Source organism: Cupressus sempervirens, chromosome 4 (assembly GCF_028749045.1).
Source record: "Cupressus sempervirens isolate cs-2001-9-10 chromosome 4, ASM2874904v1, whole genome shotgun sequence".
In the NCBI taxonomy this organism is placed as follows: Eukaryota; Viridiplantae; Streptophyta; class Pinopsida; order Cupressales; family Cupressaceae; genus Cupressus; species Cupressus sempervirens.
In genome coordinates, this window is record NC_143121.1 from 412,929,227 (window position 1) to 412,950,481 (window position 21,255).

The 21,255-nt window shown below is 33.6% G+C and overlaps 1 protein-coding gene across 1 annotated transcript; it reads left to right on the forward strand.

Moving 5' to 3' along the window:
- Positions 1-2,928: 2,928 nt before the first annotated feature.
- On the forward strand, positions 2,929-6,230 carry LOC149561803 (disease resistance RPP13-like protein 4). Its single transcript, XM_089825323.1, has one exon. It carries the CDS (start codon positions 3,156-3,158, stop codon positions 5,868-5,870), a length of 2,715 nt encoding a protein of 904 aa, XP_089681449.1. The 5' UTR covers positions 2,929-3,155; the 3' UTR covers positions 5,871-6,230.
- The last annotated feature ends 15,025 nt before the right edge of the window (positions 6,231-21,255 follow it).

Genomic DNA, 21,255 nt, shown 5'->3' on the forward strand with positions numbered 1-21,255 from the left:
TTGTTTCATAGTTCCTTGCATATGATGAATGCATTCAATTTATGGGGGAACATTAGATAATTAAAACTATTATGTTGAGGTTATAAATATAATCACCTAAAAATGGTATAGTCAAACATGTGCCCCTAATCTCAAAAATTAAACAAAAATCATCAAAGTTCCTAACACAAAAGAAAATCTATTTCTATCACTTAATTTGATCAATGTATCAAATTGCATAAAACCCTTAAAATGCAGTAATCCTAAAAAAAATCAATTAATTCCTAAATACACAATGATAATTAGCAATAAATCACCATGGAATATTTTATTTAATTCAAATGTCCTAGCACATTAATTAAATTAAACCCATTTGCTAATTACACATCAAAAGGCAATTAAAATTGATTAAATTGAATTAAGTCTCCAAAAAAATCATTTATTGAATTAAATATTCAATAAATTGAAAGAATTTGACTAAAAGAGATAAATATTCAATTAAATTCAATTATCTCTAATTATCCCCTCAAAAAGGGAAAATTGATTAAAATAAGGAGTTGATTTGAGTTCAAATATTCAATTAAATTCAATTATCTTCTCCAAAATTGAAAATTGATGAAAACAAGGATTGATTGAAAGAGTTGAGTTGAGTTCTAATTTCATAACAAGGAAATCAAATATTAAATGGAATATTTAACTTGGATATGCATAAATGAAAAAGGGAAGTCAAGGGAATTATACTACCATTTTAGGAAGTTAATTGGGCAATCTAAGCCAATCAACTCTCAATCACTCCCAATCAAGGTTAGTGAACTAGTATGTCACCTCCTACAAAGACTCTGTGTAACAAAAAGTGGGTGGAGTTGAACTTAACTCTTCCTTATCCTAGAAATATCTATAAAAGAAGGCATTCTAACCTTCATTTCTCATAAGATGTATGTGCAATTGAAGAGAAATATTACAATGCTGGAATCTCTCTAAAGATATTGTGCATCATAATTTGTTCAGATTATTGCTTTTTTAGATCATATAGATTCCATTAGCTTTTATATGTCATTCATCTATTTTTCATACATATATTTGCATACAAAAATACAAAAATATAGCTTAGATTTGCATTCATACTAAAATCCTTCATTTCAATAGCATCTAGTCACCGATATAGGTTTGGATTTGAGAGCTACAAAAGATTGTTGATTAGAAGGCAATAAGTCACTTTCACATGGTATTTTTCATATTGTTTGTTTTTCATATTTGGCTAACCATGGATGTAATGACTTATTGAAGTGTGGTGTTTACAGATACAGATACCATCTTTCACACACAATAAATAGTTGTATCCACTTACAAAAACTTATACACATACTCAAAATTTCAATTTCCATGCAAGATGGAAACACCCAACATGCCATTTCATACCATGATTACTCAATTATGTCAGGTTGGTGTAATTGGTTATTGTTTATCGATACCTTTTTCAAGGATGCTACCATTGATAATTTAATAATTTTCCTTTCAATTTTTTTCTTCGTATTAATATGATTTTGTAACACATCCATTTTTGACCCAATACTTACCATCAACTTCCTACCCCTATGTTCAAGAAATTATATCCGCTAGACTATTTCCTCCCTAGTATGAAGAAGGCTCAATATTTTTTACAAATGTTGATGATAATAACTATTTTAAAATAGACACCTTTGATGCAAGGATCATATCCTTAATAAATCAAAGATTATATATTTATCATATATTGAGTTGGTATTCAATATTGTTTAATTTATAATGTCCTTACTTTTGTAGTTTGCACTCCTCTCCAAGGTAGTATTTGAATTTTTATATTCCTATGACTCAAACCCAATATATTTCCTTATGGAGTAAGTTACAAATTGATATTTAAGGAAAATTGTTTGCATGATAGAACATGTATCCCTCTTGCGAAAGGATTTTTCAAAATTGAAACCCCATAGACTAGCCTCATCCTTCCATAGTCATAGTTTTAGACTCCTCCTTGAGAGATAAAGCACCCAAAAAGTCTTCAATTACTACCATGTGATCTTCATGAGTGTTACTAGTTTGGTATGACCAAGAATTCTCTTGAACCCTCCAATGTTTTCTTTTGTTGCTTGCATAAGGGATACATGTCGCATGGGCTCATAATTAGCAGAGCAACCTCATACTGAAAACGAATGGTGAAATATTTGTAATATTCAAGCTGACACATTTTTAATTAACCGCAACTGATTAAACTGACTCTTACATGCTTCAAGTCTAGTACTTGGCTTCATGAATAGTGGCTTCAAGCCACAAAATTACATATTGATCTTACACACCTCACTTAAACATATTTCCATAAATGAATCTCACTCAATTTGCATATCTTTATTCTATTCCATTCACCATAATTATTCATTTATCATCCATATTAGTACATTTGTTCTAAAATATTCTACTCCCACCTTGAAAGTGGCACAATGGCAAATATTTTTTTAACTTTTTTAACAAATTAAACATCCACTTGTCATTCCTACAAATTTTTTCAAATTTTTAAAAATTATACATTTGATACTTATATACATCTTATTAATTTAAAATATATATTTTCTTCTACCAAAATACAAACCAAATATTATCCTAATTATTTCAGACAAAATATTCTTGGCTTCTCAACGGCGAAACTTCTGATGACTTCCGTCCCCACACGTTCCATCTGTGTCGGGCAATCGTCTCATTTTCTTTTTCTTTTCTCGCTGTCGGGAATCGTCTCTTTTTCTTTTTCTTTTCTCGCTGAAATGAAGATCATGTAACTATGTAATGAGTGCATCGACTGTTAGAATTTAGTGGAGACGTAATTCTTTGTGCGAGGAAGCCCCACAAGTCTAATCAATAATACTTTCTTCTTTAACTTTGCTTTGCCAAAGTTATTCTCTCTTTACATATTCTTCGAAAATTACAGCATCCCAAGTAAAGAATATTGGACAGCCTTTCAAATTTACACTGCCTCTGAAGGAGGAGTTGCAGCTATAAATGCTTACTTTTTAAATAGCTATTCTCACATCGAAAGCAAGCTTGGGTGTGCTCAGCAAATTTGCTTCTTTGAGTCTTTTGGCGACTTGATTTAGCGTGCATAGAAAGCTGAGAGAGGAATTTTAGCCGCTCAAACTCATTTTAGCTAAATGGCCTCTGTAGTTGGAGAAGCTCTTCTGGGAAAAGCTTGTGAGATGGTCCTTGAGATGGCTGTTCAAAAACTGAGCGAGCAGGCAAATCTGGTGGTGAACTTCAGAGAGGAGTTCAGATGGTTAAAGAGGAAACTCACATTTGTGAGGGGTTTTCTAAGAGATGCTGATCGACAGGCTCGAAGTAATGAGAATGTGAAAGAATGGCTGGAGGTGATTCGCGTTATTTCCTTGCTGGCAGAGGACATTGTTGAGGAATGTGTTGTGGATTCTCTCTATGGAAATAGTGGCCGATCTTGTGGGTTGTGTTGTAATCAATGGATTTATCGGTGGAGGATGGGACGGAGGATTAAGGACATCAAGGACCGCATCAGATCTGTTATTGAAGATGGCAACGAGCTGAAGCTTTTGCATGAAGTTTTACCTGCACCAGAAGCAGCATCAGCACCGAGTACATCTCAGAGTGCAGAGTGGAAGAGATGTAATCTTTCGCCCAGCGATTCACACCCTGTTGGAATACAATCCAAAGTTGATGCCATCATCAGATTGTTGGACGACAATGCCTTCCCAGTCATTGCGGTGGTTGGGATGGGGGGGATGGGGAAAACCTATCTTCTTCAGCATGTTTACAACACCATCAGAGAAAGGTATGACCTATCTATATGGCTCTCTGTCTCTCAGTCCTATTCTGTTTCCAATTTACAAAAAATCCTAATCTTTCACATTAGAGATTTAAGAGAGGAGATTAAGGATAGTGAAGTAAATGAGGAGGTATTAGCTCCGATGATTCATGAGAGGCTGCAAGGGAAAAGGTGTCTAGTGGTGTTAGATGATGTGTGGAGGGCTGAAAGAGAATATGATCTGTTAGCCAGGCTTGGCCTCCCAACTGGAAACAATAGCCCCTGCAAAATTGTGGTTACCACAAGAAACAGAGAGGTTTGCACAAATTTGAATGCTCAAATATATGAGATGCAGTATTTGTCCGATGAAGAGAGTCGGAAGTTGTTTTGTGTTTATGCATTTGGAGGCAGAGAGCTGCCGAAGTATCTGGAAGAAGTGGGTCATAAGATTGTGAAGCAATGTGGAAATTTACCACTGGCAATCAGAACGATAGGTGCATCTCTGGCGAAGACAAGAGTGCCAAGTGAGTGGGAGTCCAAGCTCCATCAGCTTCAAGAGGTTTCTGCTGCCGATGTGGATCGGATCATGCCTATTCTCAGGCTCAGTTATGATTCTCTGTCTGCACGTCTTAAAGCATGTTTTGCTTATCTATCTTTCTTTCCCGAGGATGAGGAGATAGAGTGTGAGTACCTGGTCAATTTATGGATTGGGGAAGGTTTCATTCCAGCAGGAGAGGGCCACTTGGATGTGGCACGGGACTGCTTGTATCAACTTGAAAATCTATGTCTGATTCAAGTATGGTGGGAAGAAATGGGAATATTATCGTATGGGCCACTTGTCCAGTATTGTAGAGTTCACGATTTGTTACTAGATTTGGCCATACAGGTATCGAGAGAAAATAGATGTGGGTTTTCTCTTGACGAAGTCTCTCAAAATAGCAATGGCGAGTGGTGTCGAATTTTACTGGGCAAGAAGGGTATAAATGACGACGCCATCTCAGAGATGCATCCTGTTTGTCTCCGTACATTCTCATTGTCTCAGAATGGAGGCATTAGAATCATTCCAACAGACATGTTCACTGGAATGAGAGGACTTCGTGTTCTCGATCTGAGCGAGACGCGCATCACTGAATTGCCAGAGAGCATCGGAAAGATGAAACTCCTCAAACTGTTGAATTTACGAGATACATATATTAGGGAGGTACCGGAGTGTGTGAGACATCTCAAAAGTCTCTTGTTTCTTGCTCTGTCTTGGAGGTGTAAGGAATTACCAGTATGGATAAATGAAGTTAAATGTCTTCAATATTTAGAGTGCGAGGAGGTTAGTCGCATGCCAAGGGGAGTATCACAGCTGGTCTCTTTGAGAACACTGCGATCAGATTGGTGGGATCTCTCCCTCAATGATGACGGATTTATGAAGCCAGAGGATTTGGCCAGTATGACTCAGCTTCAGGAACTATGGTTAAATGTTAATCATGAACTGGTTAAAGATGAGATCCTACCGCAACTGGTCAACATGCGCCATCTACTAATTCAGAACTTGCTACCAAATGGTGAAGATGCACCGTCTTCTAATTTGGAGTTGTCGCAGAGAATGACAGCAATGCAACAATTGGAAAGTCTTCAACTACGGCACTTTGCAGTGCCAAGTTGGATATGTGCTTTGGTTAATCTGAGAGACCTTCAGTTAAATGGTTGTGAATTTAGTGAAATTCCAGAGTTGCAAATAATGCCCAACCTGGTGAGGTTGCAGATGTCTGGTAATTCAAGCTGCAGAATATTTCCAGAGGGGTTTGGAAAGGCAGGAGGCTTCCCATGCCTCAGATTCCTGACCATTTTGCATTTCTCTGAATTAGAGGAGTTTCCAGAATTGGAGGAGGGGGCCATGGCTTTCCTTGAGAAGTTTTATTTAATAAACTGCTCTAAAGTGAAGAAAGTGGGAGCGGGACTAGAGCGGTTGGAAAGACTCCAGCGCTTCAGTTATTATGGTTCCGGGACCGATCAAGTAAAAGATGCATTCAAGGAAGGTGGAGAATATTGGCGTAGAATTAAAGCCATCAATCCTCATGTAATTATTGCCCATGATTTACCGTAACATTTCAAGCAGTGTGTATGGATTCTCATCGAAATTATAGGTAAACAAAGAGTTTATCCCGCAACTTGACGGTGACGGACATTTCTTACTCAATTCTGTTTCTTTAAAAACTGTTTTCCTGTCCAAAACAGTTTTAAGTATTTTTCCCACGCAACACAATTTTAATGTTTTTCTCCCCACACAACACAATTTTAAACCCCATTTCAGTTTCTCTTCCCCTTCCGTTTTCAAGTGGCTCGTCCTACCATTGTGACGTTGCTCCTGCCCTGCTATTTTAGGTAAATGTTCCTTTCGATTGTATATTTGTTGGAGGCTTTCCATAATATCTATGTGAGGAATATATGAATGGTCTTCTATCTATGATTTGGTATTTGAATTGTTTTCTTAGGATAGGTCTTTATGCGGCTGCTAAGCTTATTTCATTTGTTGCTCAATTTTTATAGGAACAATATGTTGAGATGGTGGTCTCATGGTTCCTCATGTTTGCTGCTTATTTCTTAGCACACATCTAAAATAGAATGTTTAAATAAAAATTGTATAAATAAGTTTCTTGAGAAAAAATAGGAAATAATAAAATATGGGGAAAAAAAATCATGTAACCATGTGTCTTTTCTCTTAATAAACAGCTGTTGCTTATTCTAGCCCCCCATTAACTTCAATGCTTATTTTTAAATTTTAGCAGTAGCTACTCTGAAAAGGTAGGGAAAGATCCTAAATTATCCATTTCCAGTGATTAAAAATTGGCATGGGGATACTATAGGCACACAAATTGCACTTAAGCACTCGCATGGAAACATGGGTTATTAGGAATCATAATACCTTGAAAATTGTTGTATTCGAACCAACTAAATTCACATTCATTCTATTTGTTTCTAGACCATTTGGTGCTTTTGATCTCGTGCAGGATCGTGGGACGATAACACAAAAGGTTATTGCTTCTATGTCTACCAAGTTAAAAAACTTATCATAATGAATCCTACTAGCTGTGTACATAATGCCAATTGTGTATATAGTGTTAAGGATTATGGGCTTCAATTTTCTTTTGATTATGAGTTAGAATCTGATAATGATTGATATTTCTTATGTTGCTCTAAAGATGGATTATAGATCACTCCTCGTCACATGTGCTTTTACAAGGCTTGGGACATCTGTTATTATAACTTCACAGTTTAATTGCTATTTCTTAATGATGGAGTTACAGACCTATAATATTTTTTAAATTACTAAAATTTCTTATACGTCAATATTTTGCAATTCATAAGGTCTCTTTGAAAGAAATAAGAATTTTAAGGTTTCAGAGGATTATACTTTGGCGCAGCACAAGGCTTGTATTCAAAGCTATATCATGTCAACCCTTTGATGTGTGTTGTGTTGTTTGAGTGGAGAACAAAAAACTAATTTTCTTTCATATTTTCTTAAGGATTATGTGGAGTCAGGTAAGTAATTTGTAGTTTTTTCTCAAATTTATTTTCAAAGTAACTGACGGATGTACGAATGTATGAAATGATTTCATAACTATGATGGGGAATAAATTTGCTTACATGCAGGTAAAGCCTGAGGATGCTAATGTTACGATTCATGCACAATAATAAATATTTTCTATGATCAATAGTACGCCTAAAATCATAGAACAATTTGGAAAGCTATTACCATGTGGGTCGTTTCATGATAGGCTGATTTTTGGGAGAAATACAATTTTGTTAGCTCTTTCAAAACTTAATGTAAGTTTTGTAAAGTATACATTTATTGACGTCATCAATTTTAGTAATGAGATATTATTTTTCAAAAACAGTAGGCATGATAGAACAACCTCAGATTGTATGGTCTATTACATTGGTTATACACATTTATACATGTTCAAAATTTTAAAATGTCTTTGTTCAAAAATAATGTCGAAAAACTATTAGGGATTCAATATGAAAAAATGCACTTCCTTATCGTAAGAGATAGGTTGATTTTGGAGAGAAATATAGTTTTGTAAGCTCTTCCAAAACTTAACGTAAGTTTGGCAAAGTATGCATTTACTAATGTTATCAATTTTACTAATGAGATGTTATCTCTCAAAAACTATAGGTATGATGAAACATCCTTAGATTGTATGGTCTATTACATTGGTTTTACATATTTATACATATTCAAATTTTAAAAATGTCTCTATTCAAAAAATAATGTAGAAAATATGTTAGGGATTCAATATGAAAAATATGAACTTCCTTATTGTAAGAGATAGGTTGATTTTGGGGAGAAATACAATTTTGTAAGCTGTTTCAAAACTTAACATAAGTTTTGTAAAGTATGCATTTATTGAGTTATCAATTTTAGTAATGAGATATTATCTTTCAAAAACTGTAGGTATGACAGAACAACCTCAGATTGTATGGTCTATTACATTGGTTTTACACATTTATAAATGTTCAAAATTTAAAAATGTCTTTATCCAAAAAATAATGTAGAAAATCTATTAGGGATTCAATATGAAAAATATGAACTTTCTTATTGTGAGAGATAGGTTGATTTTGGGGAGAAATACAGTTTTGTTAGCTCTTTCAAAACTTAACGTAAGTTTTCTAAAGTATGCATTTATTGATGTTATCAATTTTAGTAATGAGATATTATCTTTCAAAAACTATAGGTATGATAGAACAACCTCAAATTTTGTGGTCTAATACATTTGTTTTACACATTTATACATGTTCAAAATTTAAAAATGTCTTTGTTCAAAAAATAATGTAGAAAATTTGTTAGGGATTCAATATGAAAAATATGAACTTCCTTATTGTAAGTGTAATACCCCCACCAAGGGATCCAAAAGAATTAACCTAAAGTTTTACTAAGTTTGCCAAACATTTTTTTTTTTTTTTTTTAAAAGAAGAAAGATAAACCATACACACCAAACACATAGTAGCGGAAGCAATAACATACAATCAACTAAAAGCATACATAACAGGTTACATTCTTTAAGGATCCCAAGACATTGAGTCACATATAAATTTAATTAATACTAAGTCTAACAACTACCACATCCACATGAAAGAATAATTAGAAAGTCCAATGTCCATAATATACATTTTTCTCAAATGCCTCTTGGCAAATTAAATTTGGAATGCTCAATCATCCATTGTACATGTCATCATGAAATTTTTAATAAATTAATTTCTGTGCCCACTTGTAAATTTATTTTTGAACATAAATTTTGATAACTATAAATAATAAAAGTATTTAGCATTTATTAAAAAATGAACTCTAAATATATTATTATTAAATTAAATTAATATTATCACATTCCAAATTTAAACTTATAATATTTATCTTCAAATTTAATTCTTTTGATTTAATTAATTTTCTAATTAATTAAATAAAATTAAATATTAAAATATCATATTAATTTTCTATTAAATTAAATCATTAATTAAATCTTTTAATTAGACTTAATTAATAGAAAATACACCAAAGACTCATAAAACAACATACGAAAACCCATCATAGAAAAAAATTCATACAAAATCAAACTAAAGAGTTATAATCACGAATTATGTCATCCAACACATTCGGAAGGTAGACAACTCAGATACTTGTCCTACTTTTCCAGGACAAATGGTTTAAGGGTTTAAGATTTGGACTTAAGAATTTATCTCCCCTCTCTTATCATTGAGATAATGCGATAGGGTATGCTCATCTTGGCAATTCAAGAAAGTCGATATCGGGTACCTGCAACCTGCATAAAATCCATGCATATACAAACACAATATTCTAAGCTAAACAAGCAATGGTAGGAAGTGGTGCATCGTGTAGATCCCGACTAGTAGGTGACTATGACTCCATTCCTAACCACATAAAAAACACCATACATAAAGAAAACAAACATGCATACCATACACATGCAGTATGGGGTAGGTATCCATACGGCAACACATATGATAATCCATCTAACTAAACATCATCAATAACTGAAAAACATTGTAATAATCATCATCCATGCATGAAATGTAGAGTCCAAGTAATCTCATCATATAATAAATTGAATTTGAAACAATATCTGATAATCTGAAAATAATGCTACTAAGCATCAAACATAAAACTGGCCTTAAAGAGTTCGGCAATGATAACAAAAATACAAATTAGGGGTAGACACTATAGTAAGAGATAGGTTGATTTTGGGGAGAAATACAATTTTGTAAGCTCTTTCAAAACTTAATGTAAGTTTTGTAAAGTATGCATTTACTAATGTTATCAATTTTAGTAACGAGATATTATCTTTCAAAAACTGTACATATGATGGAACAACCTTAGGTTGTATAGTCTATTACATTGGTTTTACACATTTATACATGTTCAAAATTTAAAAATGTCTTTGTTCAAAAAATAATGTAGAAAATATGTTAGGGATTCAATATGAAAAATATGAACTTCCTTATTGAAAGAGATAGGTTGATTTTGGGGAGAAATTTAGTTTTATATGCTCTTTCAAAACTTAACATAACTTTTGTAAAGTATGTATTTACTGATGTTATCAATTTTATCAAAGAGATATTATCTTTCAAAAATTGTAGATATGACGGAACTGTTAGAGTAAAGAGTTAATTTCATTTCATTTATTAAATTACCTTTACTTCCTTCTTAAGATTTCACTTTATGCACTTTTACATTCGCATTTAATAATTAATTAGTAATTATTAAATGGCATTTACCTTTTACGTTACCCTTTTTCGGGTTTCAATCTTCTTCTATAAGGATTGATCTTTTGTAATTATCTCTCATCTTTTTTATTTTTGAGAATACAATTTGCATATTTTTTAGAGCAAACCCTTGTCTCTTGTTGTCTTTTTCTTCTTTGTGATAGGTTTTTACATGTAGGTATTTTTTGGATTTTGTTGATTTATAATGCTCCAATCCTTTATGGTATTATGGCCAGCTCTACTATAGCTTATTTGATATTTGGAGAAAAAGAAGAACGAGAGTTTGACAAAATAGATTTGATATTTTTTGAGTGTTCTTTGTGAAAACAAGGGGTCTCTAATTTTTAGAGCACTTTGAGGCCAAAAAGACCTCACGGTTGGATTTAGAAGGTGTCAAAACCCCCATTTTCATATAAAGTTTGTTAATTTTGGACAATGTTGATTTGGGAGGCAAAATGTTTTTGCATAGTAGGGTCGTACAAACTTTGCACGCAATCTGAGACTCTAAAAATCGAAAAAAAATAGAAAAATAATTTTTTGGGCCGACGTGATTAGTAGAACTAGCTAGCAGTCACCAAAACCGCTAGTGGTCCCAGTAGCTGCCAATAGTCTCCTTGACCGTTGTGGCTCTCAATGATTATCCGCTGCTCCACTAGCCACCACCGCAAATAGCTCCGCCCACCTACCACCGCCACTAGTGGCTTAGCCCCTCCACCACTCTGTCGATCGCCACTCAAGTGGTGATATTTTTTTTTTTAATTAAAAATTAAATTCTTTTTTATGGCTATTCCGAGGGCCCTGTAGTTTTTTCAAGATATCTTATGCATACGGGGTATTTTTCGATCTGAAAGAAGTGCCAAAAAGGTGGTTCTGGGACAGAGACGATGGAGTAGATTTTTTTGGATTTTTTTTTCTTGTTTAGTACCTATTCTTTCTCTTGAAGTTTGTTGATGACTTCTATCTTCTAGGGTGCATAACTTCTTCATAATAGCTCCTTTTTTTTATCCAAAAAAAGTCGCGAAAAACTCTTCTCAAGCCCTATTCAGATTCTTTTCTATTTTTCATTAGTATTCCTCAAAGGTACATGTGATTAATATATGAATTTTTTTCTCTTCTCTCATTTATGCATTCCTATTGGTAGTTGGGGTTCAATTTTTTGCACTGTGGGGATGTTTTGTCATATTGTTACTGTTATTTACTTATGTAAACTAGAACGTCATTTAGAAATAATTCAACACCTAAAAAAATGGCCGAGACCTCTTCTTGTCTAGAACTTTTGACCCACATAACTATCACACATGGAAGGCCCTGATGACACAACTTCTTCGGTCAAAAAGGTTGTGCTCTTGTTTAGATGTAGTGCAACCAATTTTATAGAGGCCTTTTGAGGTCATGTAGCAGAGGAAAAAGATGGATAAGGAAATATGATTGATTTCTTTATAGGTATCTGAGGTCTATAGTTTCATCTTGATGGGTGCAATACCCTTCTAGCTATGTGGACCAAGCTTGAAGGCTTGTTTGGTACAATGAATTAGTTCAGGGCACTTCAGATTGAGGCAAAGCTTACCTCTCTTGTACCGAAGTCTTTTCTTTCCATTGAGGACTTCTTGATAAAGTTCAATCAACAAAGATCTTTATTGCAGGGTTGTGGGAAGACCAAGACTAATACTAATTGCATCTACCTGATTCTTTCTAATCTAGATCGAAACTTTCAAATTTTTGCTTCTACCTTCTATTCCACCAAAGATGCTTTGGGTAATAGATTCACTATGCCATTCTTTGAGGGTTTTTCTGATCATTTAACTTGAGAGAAAGCTAAGCTCTCTCACTTGGATTTTCTCACAAGCTCACAGACTTATGCATTGGTAGCTTGACCATCTTCAGGGATGAAGGAGAAGACACATAAATCTCATTATAGAGAGTCTCAAACTAATTCTAGCACTCACAGTTCATTAGGGCCACTCCTCCTAAGGGGGATAAACCAAAGCTAGAAAGACTGAAGTGTTCTTATTGTAATAAGCCTAATCATGATGAGTCACATTGCTATGAGAAGAAGTTAGATGGCTATGCCGAACAAGTTTCGGATTTGATAGCTCTCCTTCAGAAGAGCAACATTGATATTCCTTCTTCTTCTCACAAATCTTCTTCATCATCATCATTTCAATTAGATGGTAAATTTATAGGAAAGGGTCATGCACTATGTGTAACTACTATTCCTTATTCTTCTAGATGGTTGTTGGATTTAGGTGCTTCACATCATATGACATCTTCTCAAGATTTGTTCTCTTCTTTTGAGGCTTCTCCTACTCCACATATTTTGATGGGGAACAACATTGTTATGATTGTATGTAAGAAAGGTTTTATTGAAATTGATGATGGTACATATCATGATGTACTTTGTGTTTCATCTTTCTCCTTTAACCTTCTCTCTATTTATCATATTACACAAAGTGGGACAGGGAAGACAGTTGAGTTTGCACAAGATTCAGTGCACATCAAAGATAATGAGATAGGAAATATTATTTCTATAGGGATTATTGATCATGCTTCCTACCTATATTCCTTCTCACATTTTGGTCCACCATCTCCACTATCAAAGACTCCCTTTTTCATGAGATTCTACTGACGTGAAGTCGGGTCACTTGAACTTGTTTGTTGTTCTTGAGACTAGTGTTGTGACTTCTACACCTCCACCTCCTATTTAGATTCCATCTATTATACATGATTACTCTTTAGCATTGGCTACTATTGCAGCTCCAGTCATCAACCCACCTAATGCATTTGTTGAGGATATATCAGAGGACAAACATCTCCTCCTAGATGATAGATTTAGCACACCTATTATCCCTCCTCCATTGAAGATTTTATTTCAGGATTCTCTTGGTTTCTTCTTTGAGCATCAACTAGGACTTCCAATTGCACCTTACATACATGGGTTTTATCATCCTTGTCCACTAACTTTATTTCCTTTAGATTGGAGCCACATTAGAATGTTCATCGACACAGCCTAAGTTTTGTAATTTTGGGGGGGCTATGGAGTCTCAAACTTCTATCATGGAGGATTCCATTGTACTTATCATCTTGAGAGATTCTCTTGAGATGTTTTATTTGTGCATGTTTTTCTATCTCTTTTTGGTGTAGAGTTTTTCCCACTAGGTTTTCTCTATTTCTCTGTTTCATAGAGATTTGATTGTGATTGGGTACCTCATTAGGCCCTATTATCAAGATCCAAGTTTGGTTTCAACATTCCATTGTAATTTCCTTTCTCTTTCTGCATTGTTTATAGATGTGTTGTTGCTCATCTTAAGGGGGGGTGTTTGAGTAAAGTGTTAATTTCATTTCATTTATTAAATTACCTTTACTTCCTTTTTAAGATTTCACTTTATGCACTTTTGTATTCACATTTAATAATTAATTAGTAATTATCAAATGACATTTACCTTTTGGGTTTCGATCTCCTTCTATAAGGATTGATCTTTTGTAATTATCTCTCATCTTTTTCATTTTTGAGAATACAATTTGCATATTTTTCAGAGCAAACCCTTGCCTCTTCTTGGCTTTTTCTTCTCTATGATAGGTTTTTACATGCAGGTATTCCTCGGGCTTTGTGGATTTATATTTCTCAAATCCTTCAAACAAACTCAGATTGTATGGTCTTTTCTATTGGTTTTACACATTTATACATGTTCAAAATTTAAAAATGTCTTTGTTCAAAAAATAATGTACAAAATTTGTTAGAGATTCAATAACAAAAATATGAACTTCCTTATTGTAAGAGATAGGTTGATTTTGGGGAGAAATACAGTTTTGTAAGCTCTTTCAAAACTTAACGTAAGTTTTGTAAAGTATGTATTCACTGATGTTATCAATTTTAGTAATGAGATATTATCTTTCAAAAACTATAGGTATGACAGAACAACCTTAGATTGTATGGTCTATTACAATGGTTTTACACATTTATATATGTCCAAAATTTAAAAATGTCTTTATTCAAAAAATAATGTAGAAAATATGTTACAAATTCAATATGAAAAATATGAACTTCCTTATCGTAATAGATAGGTAAATTTTGGGGAGAAATACAGTTTTATAAGCTCTTTCAAAACTTAACATAAGTTTTGTAAAGTATGCATTTACTGATTGTATCAATTTTAGTAATGAGATATTATCTTTCAAAAACTGTAGGTATAACGGAACAACCTCAGATTGTATGGTCTATTACATTGGTTTTACACATTTATACATGTTCAAAATTTAAAAATGTCTTTGTTCAAAAAATAATGTAGAAAATATGTTAGGGATTCAATATGAAAAATATGAACTTCCTTATTATATGAGATTATATGATTGGCTTTTTCATTTACATTGTATTGGAAACTCATATGTCATATCTTGTGATTCCTATTTATTCTTTAAAAAAAAATTGAGTCAAAGATTTGATTTGAATATGAGAACTTCATATTATTGTTTGAAATAATAAATATTTATAAATGTTAAAAATTATAGTTACATAAGTGTTTGGTGTAATTATAAAATAAATTTTATTGAGATATTTTGACAATTCTAAGTTTTGAAGAGAGAAACTATGAATTTTAAATCAACATTTACATTTAATTATAAAATAAATATATTTGATACTTCTAGTATTGTCTAAAAAAAATAGAATTTGTTTAAAAAGGAACCTGGTGGAGCTTTAAAAAATTGTTCTTCAAAATAGGCCATCTCTCATTTTCAAAGCTTTGAAATATGCATAGTTATGATTTGGCAATTTTTTTCTATTTCAGATAAGATGAATTTCTAGGGTGGTGATCATCCGAAATTTGGAATATCAGAGTAGTGGTAAAATGGAGGTTCTTATTTTGCAACTTCAAAAGCAACATGATCATGCTTGTCAGATTTTGCAACTTTTCTTAGTATTGAATATCATCTTTTTGATTTGGAAAATTTTCTTAGTATTGAATATCAGCTTTCTGATTTCGCATTATGCATAATCTCACTCATTTGCTTTTGCAATTTCACTACCCTTAATTTATTGGCTGCCAGATATCATGATTTCTTGGATTGTGAGGTAGTATTATCTTTATTATCTTGTCTTAAATTTTGAATATCAGACAAGTGGTAAAATGGAGCTTCTAATTTTGTGACTTTAGAAACAACGTGGTCATGCTTGTTCAATTTTGTGACTTTGCTTAGTATTGAATACTGATTTTCCAATTTTGTAATTTTGCATTATGCATAATCTCACATGTCTGATTTGCAGTTTCATGGTCCATAATTTATTGATAGCCTAATATCATGATTTCTTGGATTGTAAAGCAGTATTATCTTGATTTTGTGACTTCCTACATGAAAGAATTCTACAGAATCATAAACATGAAAATTGATATTAAAGGATAATACATAATTATTTTTTAGCCTCAGGATAGGATAAGCATATGAAATAGCTAAGTAATTTCATTTGTCTTAAATTTTCATTGAATTAGATGTGACAATTTCTTCATATCAACATGTGTAGATAGCTGGTCAAATTTAATGCATCTCCTGGCCGTTGTTATAAGGACATTATGCGATCACTCACCAACAACATTCTTGCAGTGCAATTTTTTTGTGTATGTGCAAGTTTTTAGGATATTTCACCATGGGATTGCCAATTCAAGCCTATAATACAAAGGTCGATCTTGATCTTTATACATCTTGATCTTTAGCTCCTAGTACCTTCAAACTATTCCCTTGCAAACACCAATTCTCTAATACCAATTGTTGGAATATTTAGAATAACAGGGGTGGGGGATGAATCAGTTATCCAAGGTTCAAATGCACAAATAAAACTTTTCACTTCTCACCAAACATATAAGTGCATGCATTGATTAGATCATTTAATAACTCCATGACTTAGTAGGTCACTATCCTAGGTCAAAATAACTTTTGTAGTAATGTAAACATAAAACATAGCAAGATCATTCAAACAATTTGACAGAAGGATTTAATGTGGAAACACAATTTGGGAAAAACCACCTATAACATGCTACCAGTTTTCACTCTTCTAAAGTGAGTCCTGTGAGGATCCAACCCTATTAAAGGTTACAATGCATACTATTAAAAGTGACCTTGAAGTTAAAGAATTTCAATCACCCTATTAGGAGTGATCCTTGTTAGAGGAATTTAGAATGTTCCATTAGAATGTCACCCGGTTAAAGGATTTACAAATGATTGTTAGGTCAACCTTAATGCAAAGGATTTATCCAAACTGATACAATGATTAGAAAGTAGTAGTAGGACTTGGTTTGATAATAAAACATAACTCACTTGCAAATTACAAATCTTTGATTCAGTCCTCCATTTTGCTTGGCATTCATACCCTTCATCTCTGATTGCTTGTTCACCCTTCAAGCCTTCATCTCTTTAAGTCTTCTTGCTCAGTATGCCAATTGCATATTCATCCCTTTGGCCACCACATGAAGAAACTCCTCTTTTTCACTTAAAACTCTCAAAAACCTCATTTTCTTCTGGCCTTGTATCCCCTTATAAAGAGAATTAGATCTTTTGCCTCTTAACCATAATCATGCATTTTAGTGTTAGGTCAGATTCATTGAATCTCCCCTCTTTCCATTATGTTCCCTCTAGAAACTTTTCTTACAATCCTCCTTAGATTCACATCAAAATAATTTATCTTGAATTTTGTGCCACCAGATCATCATACTTATCTTCCACACACTTCACACAATTCAAGAAATCAAATTTGTTGGCTCAAATTTTTCAAATCTTTGATTAAACTCTTTTTGTTGTCAGTTCAAATCTACACTATTCACTCAATAATAACAGTCTTTCGATGCATTACCAATACTGGGTTGACTGACATCAACAAAGACATCCTTGCTTAGTCACCATTGTTATTTCCTTGATGCTTGTCACTTACTATATTTTTCTGATGCTCAGCACCTAGTAACTTTCTAAAACTTAGTACCTAGTAACTTACTAACACTTAGCACATGTGTAATGTGTCAGGCAGTAAGGCCTTCCTAGTTATGAAAAAATACAAAGCAAGTAATAGTTCTGCAAGATCCCTCAAGATCCAATCCATACACTATCCCAACTAGCCCAGATCTGTAACATAACAACAATTTGGAAGAAACCACGAAGGAAATATAAACTTATGTTTTCAATCCCTCTAAGAAATCTCCTTGTTTGCCAAGCCACAACTAATAGCTCTTCTCAAACTCAATCCAAGATCCAAGTGTAGAATGCCTCACATTCAGCACTCTGTCCACACATTCACAACTCCATCACAATCCTACTGTAAACTACCTCACATTCAACTCTTTGTCCACAGACTCAGGAAAACTCGACCTCCAACTGCTCCCACATTCACTCCTTTGAATGAATGAATCACTCCATCAAAAAAATGAATAAAAGACTCCACCAAAACCCCTACTGATACCAATCTAAGCCATAAGTTGGACCAAAACACAAATTAAATACAAACACATAAATTAAATGTCACAAGTCGGCCTGCAACAATAATTAAATACCCAAAATCAATATCTAAGAAAAATCACAATATCTCCTAGCTCCAATTGAATTAGAACTCGTAGTTCGAACTATAGTTACTACTCTAGGCTCTCTTCAATCCTTGAAAGTTTCATCCTCTAACTCATTGTGTAAAATTAGTTACATAGCCTACAACAGGCACCAAATTACTAAGCAAGGTCGCAACCAAAGACCATGTCAAGCTCCATAGACCATGTCAAGCTCCAAGACCATGTTGAGCTCCATAGACCATGCTGAGCTCCAAGACCATGTTGAGCTCCATAGACCATGCTGAGCTCCTAGAGCATGTTGAGCACTAGTCCAAGCATCCTCCAGAGCAACTACTGAGCCTCCTCCCATGAACTCCAAAGTATTCACCGAGAAAACCCATGATTCTCCTACATCACAAAATAATGATTGTTCCATGATAGGTTCCACACTTTAATCTCTTCTCCACACAAAACCATCCAAAGATCCCTAAAGACTACATGTACAGAGGCCACTTGCTAGAATATTGATAACACTACACATTATTTCATAGAATAAAATATTGTTATGGATAAAACCAACATCTGGAAGAAACCTTTCTCAAGGCACATCTTCACCTTGCAATTCAACCAGAATGCCATAATCATTCTTCTTTCTTGAACTATTCAAATTTAAACTTCATTCAAAATTGCCAAAACTCCCTATTATTATTAAATGTTGTGTTCATAAAGGATATATCCATCTATGAATGTTGAGATGGCTTAGTAGATCTTTCTTGATAAGAGAAGAATTTTTCAAAGCCGCATGGGCCATTATGTGTCATGTGATGACACTCCTACTCTTGAGTCTCTTCTCCCAACCATTCTTAGTACCGACTAGTAACCCTAATGTGACTTGAGTGTACTTGGCATGCACCTTGGATGTTGGTCCACATGTTGAGTATTCTCCATGTTTCACTATATTTGCACTTATGTATATTGAATTGGGTCATGGGACCCTCCTTTGAGTTTATGCATTTGCTTGATTTGTGTATTATACATGCCTTTCTTGAGTTTCTTCCTTATGTTTGTAGTCAAACTACTATCTCCATGAGTACAATGGGTTGGGCATATGGGTTCTGTATGGTTGGGAGGTGTTTCTAACTATGTCTCTACTCAAGATTGATGAATAGATATGGACTTCCTCGAACTACAAGATTTAGAGCTTGTATGCTCTCACTTTGATTACAGAGATAATTGATAGTACAAATATATATTTGATGTTATAGATATTGATTTTGAGATACTTCTTGTTAATCTATGCTTTCATTTATGTATTGATGTATACGAGTGATTATTTCCTTGATATATATGTATTATGTACTCCTTGATGTGGAGGTTGTTCTCTCAATTATACTTTGATTATATCTTAGTTTTAGCTTTTACCTCATGCATTTTTTCCCTAGGTTGCTAAAATGTCATATCCACTTGGAGACTATTGTTTGGGTCATCTCTGGTTTGAGAATTCAAATGCATTTTAGCATATTGTCATCTATGTTTTTGCATGTGCACTTTTTATTATTTGTATTTTATCATCTATACAGATTGGTGTCTATGCCTATGACTTTTCATATATGTGACCTCACTAAACTGTGTCTTTTGGACTTCACCTATTTATTTGGTGTTTGTGTTTTGTCATTTCTACCTATCTTTTGTCTTTTCCACTTTTGGATGGTCGATGATATATTTGAGTTGTTTGGGTTCGTGTCAAGGGTGCTTAGGCTATCTTGCAAACCTAATCCACAACCATGACCATAAATAAAATATATCATTTAAGTATGAGAAAGATATTCTTCTTTCTTATGCTTAAGTTATATTTTATATAGGCAACTATTCATTTGAGAGAGGTTTCGTCCCTCTAGGAGTTAAGATAAAGCTTCTAGATTCTGGAAGTTTTTAGACTTAGCCAAGTTTTAGGATTTATCAGTTCCTACTCAACATGGTTTCCTTTGGTCATGTACTTTGATCCCTTGGCTTTTGCATGGTCATTTAAGGGTCATTAATATATGCATTGATTATGTTATGGTTAGTTGGTAATGAACTCATATGTTTAGTCATGCTAGGAATGTTGACTTTGAGGTTACAAATAATATCTTATTGGGGGTGGATGTTAGTATCTCCCTCTTTTGATTCATGGATTGTCATCTAAAAATTTTTGAAGTACCGTTGGGAATAGTTGGTCTCCTTTCTAAGTACTTGGTTAGCAGCTTGGGAATCTTTGGAAGTGTTAGAAAGTCTCCCGCTTGTACTTTTGAACATGGTGTAATGTCATTTTCCCTAAGATCCATATCTTGTTTGATGCTTATTGGTTGCACTTGGTTACTCTGGATTGTATTAGGTAACTTTTTATTAAGAAAACATTATTTAGTGCATGTTATTTCCTTATGTTACAAGGATTCCCAAAAAGGTCATTATAATCTTAGAGGTGACAATATTGTTATTAAATATAGATACAAGGTTCAAATAGGGGGATAGAATGAGAGGGGGAGATATAGGAATAGAGGGATAGGTGGAAAATGAATATATCTAAATTTATTTCTATGTAGTGCATTCTCTCCCTTTCTCTTCTTTATACATGTAAAAGTAAATTGAGATCCTACACTATATTACTATTAAAAATTTATTCATCAATTATTGTCTATTCAATTTTTAAAATATATTAATTATTAATTGTTTTTATTATTTACCATACTTTTGAGGGTTTCATAACCATGGTGTAGGTATCTACATATGTGATTAAGGCACATTGTAATAGTCTCACTATGTTCTCATTGAAATCAATAATAATGAGTTTAAGAGTTTAGGATTTATTGATTTTTTTCTTATAACTAGGACTACATCCCAGTTTTCCCACCCCATGAAATTCTATATGGCATGTACAGGGTCAATGAAGTCTATATAGATCCAATTTTCCCACTCTTAGTCATCAAATATTTAACTCAATTTCACACCATGATCCCAACATAGTCCTCTAGAACAAACTTAAAACATGTGACACAATGGCAATTTGGGGAGCACCCGCCCATCATCCAATGCAGTTGTCAATGGAAGCTTCTTGTATGCATTTCACAAGTAGGGCATGGCATAGTGTAAACCGCACAAAAATAGGTGGTGCCTTGTGGGTTCCATTCCTCAACAATTTATCCAACTACTTGT

Coding starts and splice junctions, on each gene's coding strand:
- LOC149561803 (XM_089825323.1), top strand. CDS start 3,156: ATGGCCTCTGTAGTTGGAGAAGCTCTTCTGGGAAAAGCTTGTGAGATG.